The sequence below is a fragment of the Camelus ferus genome, chromosome 10 (genome assembly GCF_009834535.1).
Source record: "Camelus ferus isolate YT-003-E chromosome 10, BCGSAC_Cfer_1.0, whole genome shotgun sequence".
In the NCBI taxonomy this organism is placed as follows: Eukaryota; Metazoa; Chordata; class Mammalia; order Artiodactyla; family Camelidae; genus Camelus; species Camelus ferus.
In genome coordinates, this window is record NC_045705.1 from 40,936,447 (window position 1) to 40,952,081 (window position 15,635).

The window sequence follows — 15,635 nt, forward strand, 5'->3', positions numbered from 1 at the left end:
CAACTACTTTTTAGAAAAGGAAATTCTACTCTTGATAACATAGCTGAAGCTTCCCACTTAAAGAAATGATGTCCAGAGTTGCAGTAAAGACTGAAGAAATACTAACTCAGAGCAGAAGTTCTTTAGCCTTATTAGGGAATTCTCAGTTTAGAATTCTTAACAGGAAGTATTTCATTTAAAATAAAAAGTCACATTAATTCGACAATAAAATTAAATCATATAATAATTTATTCTAAGGGTTTTTATAAAATACTTCATGAAAATTATACATATAGGAAGTACAGTATAATTTATCAATTGACATTCTAATTAAAACTTTGTTACAAGGCATGTCTGTGAATACTCCCATGCTGCTTTCATATAGTAGTTATAAGAAAAACAGAATCTTATATACACAAGGTTTTTGTTTTTGTTTTTACGTACAGGTAACTCTATTACAAAATACAGGCATGAGACTTGTTTTAGGAGAAAAATTAAGCCAAAAATGGAATTCCACCTATGGCCAGTGGGTGGCACCAAAGCACATTTGAGACTTCAACACCGGAAAAAGGGAAAGTTTCTAAAGGCAGAAATACATGCAGTATTCAGTTTCATTGCCCTAACATGGAATTCTATATTTCAATAGAGATTACAGAGTAAATAGTTTTCTTACAGTCGAATTCTTTATCATCACTGATATTCTACCCGTTTTTCCCCTTGTAGGAGTATCTTTCTGTCATCTTTTCCATGACCAACTTGTTCAGTTCCTGTAAGGGTTTTCAATGCTCAAGTGGCAGGCCCTCCTAACTGTATTGTGGTGTGAAACACATGATAGCAAACTGAAAAAATTTGCTTATTAACAACATCCTATATCTAATTTTTATTTTCATTTTTGGCAGCTTTTTCTTTGGCAGCAGCAATGGGTTGATTTTCTTAGCTTTCTCAAACATCTTCTTTAATGTTGGAGTCATGAATAAGTTAAACATCTTGTTATTATTTAAATCTCTTGGGCCTTGTAACCAAAGAAGAACATGCAGGTTGACTTTAACATACTGTGTAGCATTTGTTAGTGGCAGTAGATAAAAGGTGAGGATCTCTGTCAACATAGTCAAATTTTCAAGATCAAATTCCACCTGCTTAGTAGTTTTCAGTGAAGAAGCCAGTGGACTTTGGGTTCATTTGGAAATCTTGGCGATCAACAGCATTCTGAGAGGCAGGGTTGCTTCAATCCAAGTGTTGGGGGAATTTACCATCTTTTCCCAGAGAGCAACTTCCTCTGGAGTGGAGTCCATCCAATCCACTTCAGTACCATAGCTTTTACCTGGGAAAAGAGGGAAGCTTTGCATTTAGAAAGGAATAGCTCATTGAGGGGAAAAAAATAGGTCAATACCTAATTATAATTACCAATGGAAGACAGGAAGAGTTTTAATATCACCAGGAGGGCAGATCTGGGACTCGATATAAGAAAAGAACTGTTTAACCATCTGAGACATACAACAGTGGGATTATTCTCATTACTGCCAGAGTAATGATTTCTCTTCATGTTTATGTAACAGGTAGATGAGAATCTGTCAGGTGCATAAGGGAGTAGTAGAGAGGATTCCTGTATTGCGCTGGAGGTGATCTCTAAGGAAGTGTGGCTTTAGTGTCTAACAGACTCAGTTTTGAATCTTGGCTCTGCCACTTATTAGCTGTTGCTTAATTTTTTGGAACATCAGATTCTCTGGGGATAACATTAATAACAACTCATGGAACTGCTGTGAGGCTTAAATGAAATAATGCAAATAAAGCACTCAGTACAGTGACCAGAATATAGCTCTATAAATATTAGTTACTGTTATTACACAAAGCACACTTTTAGCCAGGAAGGGCCATAAATGTTGTTTCAGGAATAAGTAACAATGAAGGCTTTTCTGTTTCCCTCCACAATAACTTAAGCTTTGTGCGGACAGACATCGCATCCTGTTAATCTTCACATCTAGAGTCTTTGGCACACAGTCTGACACTCCTTCACTCATTCATTTCACTTAACAGAAGCAGAATATCTGTTTTCACTAGGAAGAAGCAAAGCAACAAACCAACCAATCTCTAGTGTCTCCCAGAAGCATTTGACTCATGGAAAATTAAAACTGTAACAAATGTTACCTGTTCCGAAACCAATCCGAAGACCTCCTAAAAACTGGTTGGTTAATTTGTAATGGTCCCAGACGGTAAGCTCTATACAGGCTTCCGTCAGATCTTCAGGCCTGAACCCATCGTACACCATGGTGTGGTTGAAGACAGGGCTGGCGGTTTTCCCTACAGCTCTTGTCTTCTGGCGACTTTTCCTACTTGTATCTGGAAGGATGGTACTAAAAAGGGAACAATATTGTGAGGGCATTTTAATAAGATAGTAAACATTCGTGCTTTCAGTGCACTTCAGCTACTGAGGACTGGCAGGAGGAACTGGAAGAAAGAAGAGTGTGGAGAGATGGTGATGGCAGGTGGGGCATCCTGCTGGAAAGACTGTGTGCATGAGAGTGGACCAGACTTGCTTTGAATCCTGAATCTGCCACTTAATGGCTGTGTGTTACAGGAAATTTACTTAACCTCTCAAGACACTTGCTTCCTCATATGTAGAATGGGAATAGTGATGTCTACTTCATAAGGCTAATGTTAGAATTATATATTATGCAAACAATTTAGTTCAGTGTCTGCATTTAGTAAGGGTTTACTATGTAGCAATTGTTTGAGGATTCCTTTAAAATTTGGAAGCATGGTCTATTCCTGATTATATGTGATAGCCTAAGAACTGTCTTGTACAGAATTGAAAAAGAAGAGAAACATCTCCAACTTGCTAGATTTGACTCTGGGAATAAATTATATATGCAATCATTTACATTTAATTTATAGTAATAACTGAATTGACTTTAGCCTACGGTGCCTCTTGTAAAGGCAAGGTCTGAGACTAGTCTTGGAATGGGAGACTGACAAACTTACCAGTTGACATCTATGAAGAATATGTACAGGGAAAATCATACATAATGTCATATAAACTTAAATACCTACAACTGGGCTTGTGGTAGAATCTATATAGATAAAAATTAGTCAAGAGAGAGACAAGACAGCACACTATATCTGTTTAGTTACTATTTTTTAGATACCAGGCATTCCTATTATAACAGAGAAAAAAGTTTGCCACTTAAAAGCCCAAACTGTCTTAAGCTCTTATGAGCCAACTATTAGTATGGGTCTGTTTAGCAAATAACTTCCCAGATACTTACAAGCTGATAAAAAAGCCATTTGCAAATGGGCCACAAAACAGGTGCTCTACAAAGGAGCCAAGGGGTGTGGCATCTTACCATTAGACAGTTCATAAATTCTTTAGTACTAAATATTGTCCTCACCAGCAGATGTACCTCCTGGAAAACATCACATATATGAATATGTGCTCTCTGGTTTCAATTGTGTGTGTGTGTGTATACGTGTGTGTGTGTGTACGTGTGTGTGTATACCTTCTTATCTTTGTGATTTTGAAACTAAACGAAGCCTTGGGAGGGTTCATGTCACAGATCCTTCTAGCTCATGTCATCATTGTCTCAAGTTATTTCATTTATACTGTGAATGATGAGTTTCAGCATCACAGATGCAGAGAACTAAAACCAACCAGCGGGCCAAGCTATTATAGAACAGAGGGAGGTAGAGCTATCAATGCTGTTACCATTTAACAAAAGAATTTAGATGGCTGCCCCTTAGCAGTGGTAGATCAAGGCATTCCTTCACCCAGATGTGCACTTCTCCAGTTGTAGGAAGCTTTTTACCTGTAATAGAAAAAAAAGACAGAAAATGAAATCCCACTGCCAATCCTCTCTTGGCAATACTGCATCCAAAGATGCCAATCTAAAAATGGTCTGGCACAGCGATGCTGGCTAGAGCTTGATGCTATGATACCAACTGATTATATCTATTCTTAACTCTATCCTTCAAAGTCTGGCTGTACTGAGCTCAGATAGCTCTATGAAAACAATTTTATTGATTCTAAGTGCATGGTATTACATCATTCTTTCTGGGTTTTGTTTGGTTCAACAAAATCAATTATAGATATCAGGTATGTAAATCATCCATTCACAGTCAGATTCAAAACTATTCAATGAAATGCATATACTTTCAAATATTAATACCAATATCAACTGGTGCTTATGGGAGGCATTTTAAACATATTTGAGTATAAAATAACAAAAACAGGTACTGGTTAAAGTATAGTCACTCTTCTTGTCAAAAGTAGTCACACATTTTACAGGACTACTGTATAGACACATATAAGAGCCAATATTATGGACAGGGAATCACTGAGCGGTTGGCTTAGTCTGAAGTTGTTGACTAGGTTGGGTGCACATGGACGGAGGAATACTACCATATTTTTCTGGACAGGTTAACCCAATCAGTCAACCAGCCAGTATTTATGAGCATCTAATGAACTCAGCCCTGTGCTAGGAATGTCACTAGATATACCAGAAACACAAGAAACCTATGTCCTTGGGAAATGTTAATAGTTAAGAAAGAGAGATTAACAATAAAGACTATAAAAATGTAATATAGAATGAAGTGCCCGGTTATTACTGTAATGTTCTAGAAGATGATGTCATTAATGAGGGTAAATATATTCAGGAAAAGTTTTATGGAGGAAATGGGACATCATCTAAGTCTTCGATAGGGTGAGAAGAAGAGGAAGCTGCAGGGAGGAGAAACCACATGTTCAAAAAGTCAGACAAGGTGGAGCCCATCACAACACACAGTGCCCCTGCCCCCTAGCCAAGAAATGATAGTGGGGAAAATGTGAAATGAGAATGGCAGAATTTCTATGCATGCTGACCATAAATGACAGGGTATAAATTATACATAAAAGAATCTGCCTTTTAGAAAGATCCAGAAGTAACAAGTTGGTGGTTTGGCAGCCCTCTGGCCTAAGGATAGGATATGTTTTACTTGCCCTCCAATCTTGGCTTTTTTTTTTTTTTAACTGAATTAGAATGCCTTTCTCTAGTTCAGTCACTGTCCTCACCATCCATCATGTCTGTCATCCCACTAGCTGCGCTGCCTGCTGACTAAAGCATTTGAGTTTGCAACCCCTGATTTCAGTCATAACATTCACATAGATTCTTAAGAAGAACCGTATGGGAACGGACAGCGGGGGCTAACACTCATTTCCTGACAGTCTTTTGCTCCTTAACTGCGCTGGAGATCTGAGGCCCTAACATCAAGGATGCAATCAGTAATTTGGAAGGGAAAGCTTTCTCTCCTAAGGAGACTTTGAGAGGAGAGGACAAATGAGCTCAAATTTCTTTGGGGCTTTATATGAATTCTTTCCTGTGGCAAAAAAACAAACAAATGAAAAAAAAAAAAAAAAAACCAACCAGCAAACAAAAAAACCCACTCTGATTCTATTTGTATCACAGCATTATCAATAAATCCAAATTCTGAGTACAGGAAAGACCATTCACACTGTGCAGACACAAACTTTTGGGAGAGTGAACTGAAAGTTAAAACAACAACCATAACCTGGACAGAAAAAAAAAAAAGAATTTTTCTCACAGAAACAGAAAGTAGAATAGGGTTACCAGGAAGGGGAACCTGGAGAGGAAGGGAAGAGGGGAGTTGTAGTTTAATGGGTACAGAGTTTCAGATATACAAAGATGAAGAAGTTCTGGAGAGCTGTTTCACAGCATTGTGAATATACTTAGCACTATTAATGGCATGCTTAATGGTTAAGAAAATTTTTATGCTGTATGTTTTTACCACAATAAAAAAAAGAGAAAAATTTCTAGTTTACAACTGTGGATTGACTTGTTTGGTCTATACCACTCCTAAGTCTGTAAGTTTATTTAGGACTTCACCTTTGAAAATATCATACAACCCTAAGAAATCCTTGGAAAGGGGGGGATAAGAAAAGGGCATAAATCAGGACAGAAAATCACTACATACCAGGAGCTGGCTCTGGGACATACTGGAGAGCTAACTTCATTTCACCTCTCTTTTCTGCTTCAAGGGCAACTGGTGCTGTCTGAAAAAGGAATGTCAGCAGGTTGAGACAAAAACCATTTACCCCATTTGTTAGTACTCTGTTACTGGGCCATATCTACCCCATGTCTGGGACTAGGTATCACTCCTGAGTGCCCTGGATTAAAATTTCCCTTCCCATCAGAGTTAGACTGTCGCTTTCTATCTGGGAAAGCTATACTGTGTATCTTGGAAAATCTTGCAGGGTACCCAGAAAACATTTCAAGGCTTGTAGTCTCAGAGACAATGGAGAGACCAGAATGGCTTTCAATGGAGAGGTGTTCTGGGATGCTTTGGTTTTTATAAAAACACGTCCATTTTATTAGTCATTCAGTCAGCACATAAAACGACTTGTTTGTATTCTTTTTCTTTGAAGGAGTAAGAAGAGTAGGGGAGGCAACCAAAAAATACATTTTCAAAGCTGCATTAATCAGATTATTTTAGACCAAATGAGTAGAATCACAAAGACTGAACAATAATTTTAAAATATATACCTATTATTTTCAATTACAAGTGACAGTTTTACTTTCAAATTCTGGTCCTTTAGAGCCTTATTTTCAAAACATGGCTGTACAACAGAAATATAAGGGAAGTTAGTTAAAAATGAGATGCTTTTGACATCTTCTGAGGAATTCAGATCTAACAAATCTTGGGTAGACCTAGAAATAAGTGCTTCAGGTGATTCTGATGTGATATTTGGGAACCAATTCTTAAGTGGAACTGTTTTATTGTGTAGATACTAAATAACAGTTTGTATTAATTGTATGTGTCACTAACAGCTATAATGGACTAGCTAGGATCACACCAACCCTCACACTGAGAACAACTTAAAAAACTGGATTAAGAAAATCTACTTGAAGGTGCTGAAGAATTGTTAAGATAGACAGGACTCAAATGGACAAGATGTCGGAGCCTGACATCCTCCGCTTTCCACTTTGAGGCATTAGCTGATTTTGGCAGCAAATTAAGCCTAGCATAAAAGAGACTGAGAAACTGAGCAGAGCCCAGTCTCACAGGGCTGGGGAGGCAAAAACCGGAGTCCATGGCCAGCTAAGGAGAGATGGCCTCGAGAAATACTCTAGACCAGTGGTTCTCAAAGTACGGTCCCCCAGGCCAGTAACATCAGCAATGCCTGAGAATTTGTTAGAAATGCATACTTGGCTCAGATCTTATTGAACTAGAAACCTAGGACTAAGGCCCAGAAATCCGTGTTTTAATAAGTCCTTTGGGTGAACTGGATACATGCTGAAATCTGAGAATGACTACCTAAGTTTTCAGTTGGAAGTCCTGAAAGACCACAGCCTAGAAACGTAGGCCAACGAAAACTACATCAGACCACATGAAAACTGAACCCCAGCTTCTAGTTAGTCTGGTAATCTAGTCATTAGTGGGCTAAAGTGGTGTGTCCCTAATCTGCGTGTCAGATGCAAAAGATAAACTCTCAAGTTATCCCTAGAATTTTTCAAGTTCAATGTCCAGAATGCAGTAAAAAAATGAACAGGCATACCAGAACAAAGAACCAAATGACCAGGTTAAGATAAAAACATTGATAAGAGAGATTTACAAATGTTTAAGGTATTGAAGTTTTCAGATACATACTTGAAATAACTTAGATTAACAAAATTCATAAAAATAATGTTATGATGCAGAATTTTAGCAGGGAAGTGGAATCTACAACAAAATCAAATGAAAATATAAATCTGAAAAATATAGTAATTGAGAACCTGTCCATGGGTGTAATAGCAGATAAGAAAATCATTAAACTGAAAGATAGACTAGCAAAAGATAGCCAGCCTGAAGAATAGAGAGGGGGAAAAAAAGAATAGAAAATATAGAGAAAAGCATAAGAAACAAATGGAACAGAGTGTAAAGATATAATGATCTCAAACTACGGCTAAGCATCCTGAATAAAAATGCAATTTTATAGCAGCTTTCTCTTACATGCCAGGCCCCAAACCAATCAACCAACTAAACAAACAAACAGAAAACTCTGAATTTACCTTCCGCTTCAGAGGGTACCACTTCAATTGCTTATTTTGTTTGTTGTCCCAGTCCCAAGTTTCCAAATCAAGTTCCACTTCCCCTAGGAAACTATTGCGCTTAAATGTATCTCGATGCCAAACAGACACGTTCAGCTTCTGTGTCTTTAAGATTTGCTTTTCAATTTTATACTGGAGTTGAAAAAAGGAAATTAAAGTGGTAAATAATATTATTTTATGCCAAAGTTATGAAAGAGATGAAGAAAAAAGTCATCTGTGTAGATCAGGTTTTCTCATCTATTAGGTTTCAAGTCTCAAGAATATTGCAAAGTCATCTTATTCTAAGTGTCTTATTTCAAAGAGCTAAAATCCATCTTTCACACAGCTGATTTTCTTTCCTCCTTTGGAAAAGCAAACCATGGCTCAAATATCATAGCCGGTAATAGCTCTCTAAAAACAAAAGACAATTATTCAAGTCGTACTTTTTTAGTTATTTACTTACTGTCTTTAGTTTTTAGTTCTAACCAGATATAACAAATCAAATTCTGTTTAAAAATACAAATGATGTTTAATCTAATGGTCTGTTTTCTACCCACAAGGTATTTTTCTTAACACACTTTATTTTTTAGAGCAATTTTAGATTCATGCAAAATTGAATGGAAAGTACAGACAGTTCCCATGTACCACCTGCCCCATATACATACAACCTCTTCCACTACTGGTGTCCTGCAAGGACAAGATATTTTTCAAGAAAGATATACATGGTGTTTTGAGGTATTTTTGTTTTTGTTTTTTTTTGGCATCCTAACAGTTTTTCATCTAAAATGTAGTCAAGCCTTGATTATATATAATCATGGAAGGGATAATAGTCCTTCTAATCTAAAAATAATCTCTATTTGGCTCTATGATACACTACTTGAATGTCCATTTTGGTTGTAGCAGACTTGCCTTTCTCTGAGTTTACCATTTAAATTAGCTTTTCCTGAGTATGGGGTTGAAGTAGCTGACCTAGAAATAGCCTGGGTACTGAGGTATATCACAGTCAAACTGTAATCAAAAACTTGTTAAAATTTACCCATGATGATTGAGAGTTAACTTAATTCTGCCTCTTTTCTCAGAGGATAACCAAATACTTGGAAAGAGTTTTCAGAAGGAGAGAATGATCAACATTTCTTATACTAGTAGTTTTAAATAATCCGCTACTAAGGACAAAGGCAGCATGATGCAGTTTGAAGGAAAAAGGAATACAGGTTTTTGAGCTGGTTATATTCTCCACTCATCTGTCCATCTATCCATCCTTCCAATAAACATTTTTTGGATGCCCATCCCAGACACTGTACTAAGAGTCAACATTTACTAAGTGTTTAATGCATACTAACCACTTCACACATAGTAACTCTTAATGTTCACAACTACTGAGATAGACAGGTGCTATTCTTTTCTCCCTTTTGCAGTTCTGAAGTGCAGACGGATTAAGTCATTCGCTCAGGGGTACACAGTTTATCAAACACAGAATTGGTCCCTGCTGTCATGAGACACAATTTAATGGGAAAGCGGACAATGAAACCGGTAGTTAAAGTGTGTTAATATAATTAGACTAGGCTAAAACAAGGAGACTGAGGCAGCAGACAGCAGGGAAACTTAGGGGTTAAGGACAGCCTCTCATAGGAAGAGAGGCTTCTCAGGCTGTAGGTCATTATGGATAGAATATGGGGGAGTATTCCAGCCTGAAGGAACAGGAAGTCCCAGCAGTGTAAGAAAATACAGTTCCTCCAAAGAGCAGAAAGGAATCAGGACGACTTGAACAAAGACTATGAAAGTGGAAAGATGAGGCCAGAGCTCAGGTTGTCAAGGGGCTGACGTGCACATTGAGAAGGATGGACTGGACCTTAAGGGTAACGGAAATCCTCAAAGGTTTTAAGCAGAGAAACAACATGATCAGAATTAGGCTTTTCGGAGATTATTTTGGCTGCAAGGCTCAACTGTATCAGCTGTGTATCCTTGAGCAAGTTACTTTCTTTCTCTAAGCTTCATTTGCCTCCTCTGTGAGATGCAGATATTAACACCTGCCTGGCAGGGTATGGAGGGAGTGCCTGAGAAAATGCCTACAACATTCATGGTGTATTATCTCTCACAAAGCAGTTTCTCAAAAAAACGCTTATTCCTTTCCTTCTTCTCTTTTGGTGACTGACTTCATCTGTAGAGATACTACCCAAGATGCCATGGCCTTTTACATGCACAGGTCACCATTTAAGATTTTCCCAGATAGAGAGGTCATAGATACCCTCAGTATCTCGTTATACACAGGATTCAACGTTTTCTTCACTACAGGTGTTTTCTTCTTGCCCATTTTGCCCTTGTCTGGTAACAGGTAAGTCTTTATGTATCTAAAAAAAGAGAATTGAACAGACAAGGTCAGAGAAAGGAAAAGTGGTATTTTTACCTGTACTTTAAAAATGCATTGGAAGCTGACAGGAATAATTATTTCATGACACTGAGAAAAGCAGGAAGTAATAATTGATCTCACCAACATCTTTAAACATTTAAAGTGATTTCAGTGGAATTGATCATTTTATATTGTTTTGAAAGTTTTTAAGAAATACTTCCTGAATTCCTTTTTCCCTTTTTCCTTAACTAATGTGGGGGAGAGAGAAGACAACAGACCTCTAATGTGGTGCTTAATTCTGTTGGCTATTTTCCTATTCAGAAAAGGCTTTTTATGCTTGCAGAATTAAAAAAAAAGTTATTACTGTCTTTAGAAAAATAAAAAGCTTAGCACACACTTAATCAGACCAAATTCAATTTTTAAAAAAAGGATACTGAACCCAGTTGTTTTTATAATAAAACAAAGGATTGGCCCTATGCTAGCAAAATAATTAAGAATCCGACTTCTGCATAGGGATAAGTGGGGAATTCTATTCAACTTTTGTAACTAAATTGAAATGCAATTAAACGTGTGATTTCAAAGATGAATTGGTAATTCCCCCTAAAGTTCTGTAGAATATAATTTAAATATGGAAACTACCTGATCTAGAATCTTAACTATTTCTGTACCACTTAACATTATGAAATATGCCCCATATGTTCCTAATTTTAGAGAAAGTTTGAGAGCAAAGAGACCAGGGCTCAAGCCCTCATTCCTCATTTTGCTGCTGACCATGTGAATTTGTGTAAATAGTGGCTTATCTGTTCTGTTCCTTGTTTCCTTGTCTGTAAAAAGAAGGAATTGGACAAGATGACCCCACAGGTCCCTTCCAACTTGGAACATTTTGTGCTTCTTTGACATTTCTATAATTAAGTTTGGTGTATGACTTTATAAAGTAAATAAAACAGCATTTTCCCTCAACTTTTCCCCCCCGAAACATTCCTTTTAAAGCAGTCACACACATACCCTTCCTTCAATTACTTTCTTTCATTCTCATTTCCTACAAGATTAAGAATAACTAAACATACTTACGGGTCCGAACGCTGTTTTTTAATATCTGCTGCTGCTAAGTCTTTACACTGGGCCACAAAGACATGCAGCTCCTTCAGTGAGTCCACATAGTCAACTGCAAACTGAATACTTCCTTTCACTTCCAGATTGCCAAAGTCTCCGCTATAAACGCTCATCACACTGCCGCTCACCTGAAAGCACGAGAAAGACGCAGCGTTTGTCTCTGTCTCATTCTTGAACCCAACACAAGGATCGTGGGTGTAATCCCTGCTTGCCATTATTTCTCTAGCTTGCACACAAAAGCAGTTAATTCAGTATGGCATTTAAAAAAAAAAGCATACCAACACAGACAACCTGACATGATACACATGACACGACTAGTGTTTTTTAAAAAATTGCCTCTAAGAGACACAGATGAAAAGTGAAATGCAAAGTTATTTAGATGCTGGCTCATTTCAAAGCAGGGTGATTTTATAGTAGAGGGCATTCAGAGTTCCATTTTTAGGCATGCTTAGAATTTTAAATGTTAAAGAAAGAGGATGTGAGAAACCCCAGGCACACAAATCACAGTGACACATTGCTCTATCAAATTTCCAAGGCACTAAAAAGGAATTTTACTGTGTTACTCATCCACTGAATCTAAGAAAATGCTTACTGAGCCATACGCTTTTAGAGGTCAGGAAGGGCAGAAAATGGATGATGGATGAAGGACGTTTAAAGCCTTCCCAAGGCCATACATTTGATTGTTATCAGCAGAAATTCAATTTAAATTGATTTTTTTTTAAGTTTGAGAAATGCAAGAATTTAAGCACAGCTTTATCATTTCTTCAGCATACCTGGTGAGATATGAGCATGTGTATGTGTATCAGAGAGATAATTGGATCTTTGCGGACATATTTATATTTATTTCTACACACATATTACATGCACAAACAAAACTATCTCACTTTATGAAAGTTCTATGTAAAGTTAAATTCTCAAAATCAAATCTGAGCAACTACATTTAGGGAGCTTTCCTTCGAAAAGCCTATTCTGAATCCTTCTGTCAGGTAAAGAATTGCCTCTCCTTATACGTGAATCAGTACATTTATTCACCAGAATAAAAGGCGTGCTAAAAGAGAGGTACAATTCTATACCTGCAAATAGTATATAAAAACATATCTGATCTAAGCAGACTTTATAATAGTTACCTCATTTGTTGCACAGAAAAATTTAGTGGTTCATCTTTTTGGTAATTTAGGTTTATTTTTGAAGTACTTACATCTCCCCAACCCAAAACCACATTTATTTATTTTGGATATGAACTCTCTTATGATTAAAAAAAGAGAAAAAAGGAAGATTTAGCTAGCTAGAAGTTAATGCTGGGTTAGAAAAAAAGCTTGTGCCCTTGGAATCTGAGAAATACAACAGAAGGCCATTTTACAGTAACCGAAGCATGGCAGAGCAGAGGGATATTAACATGGAGCCTTTGTTTACATACAGAAGACAAGGACGTCATGCCAGAGGAGCTGCTAAGATTGGTTAAAGAGCTTGGGCTCTTCTTGTGTCTGCTGAGCTGGTAACTGCCTTCTGATGCTGTATCTGTTTCTCTGTCATCACTCTACAAAACATCATATGATATACACAAAGTTTACATTCAGAATGAGTCAAGATCAAAATCTGTTAGATTTGGGGGTTAGATAAAGATAGTATCTTGGTATCCTACTGATCTATGAAATTTTCCAAGGTCAAAGGGCACTAATGCTAACTACCAGGGAATGGTATTCAAGATGGGGTGGGTGGTCTGCCTTGGGACCTCACCAAAGAAAGAGAGCAATGCTTAACTACCAAAATAACAGTGATTTTTTTTCCATCTACAAGGTGACTTAAAGGTGCTACAAAAGATAGCACTGCTGTGAGCTTTCTTGTAAGTATTCTCTTAATATTATAAATTTATATTGCTTGGAAAACTCTGTGTGTGTGTGTGCATGTGTGTATACACACACACATATATATATGTGTATATATATATATATGAGATTAACTTTACCTAGACAATAAAAGGTCTAAGATTTACTATCAGATCATAAAATATCATGCACAATTCCTCTCATTAACATAGCCTCTCATTAACCTTCAGCCTCCCTAAAAATCAAATTTTTTACTTGAGACACCTAGGGAATCAAATGCTAGTCTGATCTGTGTTTCAACTGTTATATGTATCTATGTATAACTTAGGCATTTCTGTAGTGCTGTTGTGCTTATCTTTTTGTTGCTATAGGGAAGTATATTAAATTATGCATTCTACTCACACTAAATTTTAACAAATTTTTGAAAAAAAGAAAAACAAAAACAAGATACTTATTTTAATTATGTCCCAGGAAATATTTCCTGGGTCAAGAAAAAAGTGGCAATAATAAACTTTATTATATTTAGATCTAAAGTTTATTAGATGGTAGCTTTAAACATTTGTGATTCAGAATGAGCTCTTTTTGGGGTTAGAGAGTTTACGGAGCAGTTCAGTGGCTCCTGGGGTTAGGGAAACACCTTTATGGAGGAGTGGTTAGTTCATGCCAACATATTACAGGGCCATGCAATTACATATCAATGTAACAAATGATCATTCTAATGCAGATTAAGAAAGGAGTTTAAAAAATATATGATTTATATGGATGAAAAAATCCTTCCTCAAGTTTGAAAAACATCCATATCTTTTTAACATCTCTACCGTCACACTCTCTCCCCACATGCTTACAGACCACTTCTATCATAACTGTAATACATTGCACCTAGAACATCAGATCATTAGTGATATTGGAAGGATGGAACCTTGTCCTGATGACCTGGAACACTGGTTTTCACAAAGCTGGCACTCAACAAATGTGACTGAGGCTAAGCCTCAAAGGGACAGTGGACAAAGGAGCAAGGCCTGATTTCATCCCTACTCCCTTTTACATTCAGTCCAACCCCAGGTACTTTGAGAGGTAAAATGATACAGCTTAATTTGGCATCTCTCTTGCACAAACTCAAACGATTTGGACTGTCTTTTGTATGGAGTTACGAGGGAGCAGGTTAAAACTGAAGGGAAAGAGAAACATAAAAAACCAGGACCTGGTATCATTTGCCTCTCAAATTATTATGTTTCATTCATATGATGAACCAAGACCAAAGCATATCTACAAAGGCATAAAACCATAGGAACTCCATGAGGTACTTACTCTGGCTCCCAGCAAATGAGTTTCAAAGCATGAGTGATTCTTAGGGGGAGGGTATAGCTTAGTGGTAGAATACATGCCTAGCAGGCATGAGGTCCCGAATTCAATCCCTAGTACCTCCATTTAAAAATAAATAATAATCTAATGACACCGTCCCCCACAAAAGAAAAAAAGAATGAGTGATTTTTTTCCAAAGGAACTGTAATGTGGGTTTTCAAGCATATGTGAGGGCTGAATATTTGTAGATGCAGTTCATCTAAGGCTCAAGAGTACACAGGATGCCCAGGAGGTGGGGGAGGAGGGATGTAATTTATATATTGTCCAGAGCTTTCCTTATATTCCATCTACTAAGAGAATGCTTGAGGATGAAGCTTTTATTTCACCATAAAAATCAGACCAAAACTGCAAACAGTAACAGCTAACGGTAAGGTACTTACTATGTGTCAGGCATGTGTTTTCCCTGCATTATCTCACTGACTCCTCATAACCCAATGAGGCAGGTACTAGGAAAGCACTTAGGGAAGCTAAGGAACTTGTCCCTAATACAGCAAATTAGTAGCACAGCCAGGACTGGGAATGTCTAATTCCAAAGCTCAGGCTCCTAACTACCTGGCTGCAAGAACACAGAATCTCAGTCAACTCAAAGGACCTGAGTTAAAAATCCTAGCTCTACTTTTTAGTAGCTGTTGGATTAGGGGAAAGTTAATTAACCTCTTTGAGTCTCTCTCTCTCTCTTTTTTTTTTTAAATGAAGAAAATAGTACCTACCACAGTTTGTTAGTGAGTTGGATATCAGAATGAATATTAAGTGCCTGGTACTTACTAAGTATTAAATGAATAGTAGATAATAGTCATGTTCTTACTTGAAACAGCAGGTATAGTAGTTAACAGCAAGGGGTTCAGATCTGGGCTCCAGTCCTGGTTCAACCCCTTTCTAGCTGAGTGAGGTTACCTTGCCTCTCTTAGTCTGTTTCCTTATCTGTAATATCTGGGGATGATGATGGTGCCCACC

The 15,635-nt window shown here is 37.3% G+C and overlaps 1 protein-coding gene across 19 annotated transcripts in view; it reads right to left on the reverse strand.

The window, feature by feature from the left end:
* Nucleotides 1–210: 210 nt before the first annotated feature.
* SYTL2 (synaptotagmin like 2) overlaps nt 211–15,635 on the reverse strand; it is a 127,879-nt gene continuing 112,454 nt past the window's right edge. For 12 of the 19 annotated variants that reach the window (XM_032488787.1, XM_032488793.1, XM_032488792.1 and 9 more), the window contains 8 exons: nt 12,911–13,030; nt 11,452–11,621; nt 10,279–10,381; nt 8,016–8,186; nt 5,941–6,019; nt 3,680–3,779; nt 2,125–2,330; nt 211–1,300 (listed from right to left, as the gene is read on the reverse strand). In XM_032488787.1, the coding sequence (XP_032344678.1) occupies nt 1,155–1,300; nt 2,125–2,330; nt 3,680–3,779; nt 5,941–6,019; nt 8,016–8,186; nt 10,279–10,381; nt 11,452–11,621; nt 12,911–13,030 (1,095 nt within the window). In that variant the 3' untranslated portion in view covers nt 211–1,154. The remainder of the gene's footprint in view (nt 1,301–2,124; nt 2,331–3,679; nt 3,780–5,940; nt 6,020–8,015; nt 8,187–10,278; nt 10,382–11,451; nt 11,622–12,910; nt 13,031–15,635) is intronic. The other 7 variants (XM_032488799.1, XM_032488800.1, XM_032488794.1 and 4 more) reach the window with 3 other exon arrangements.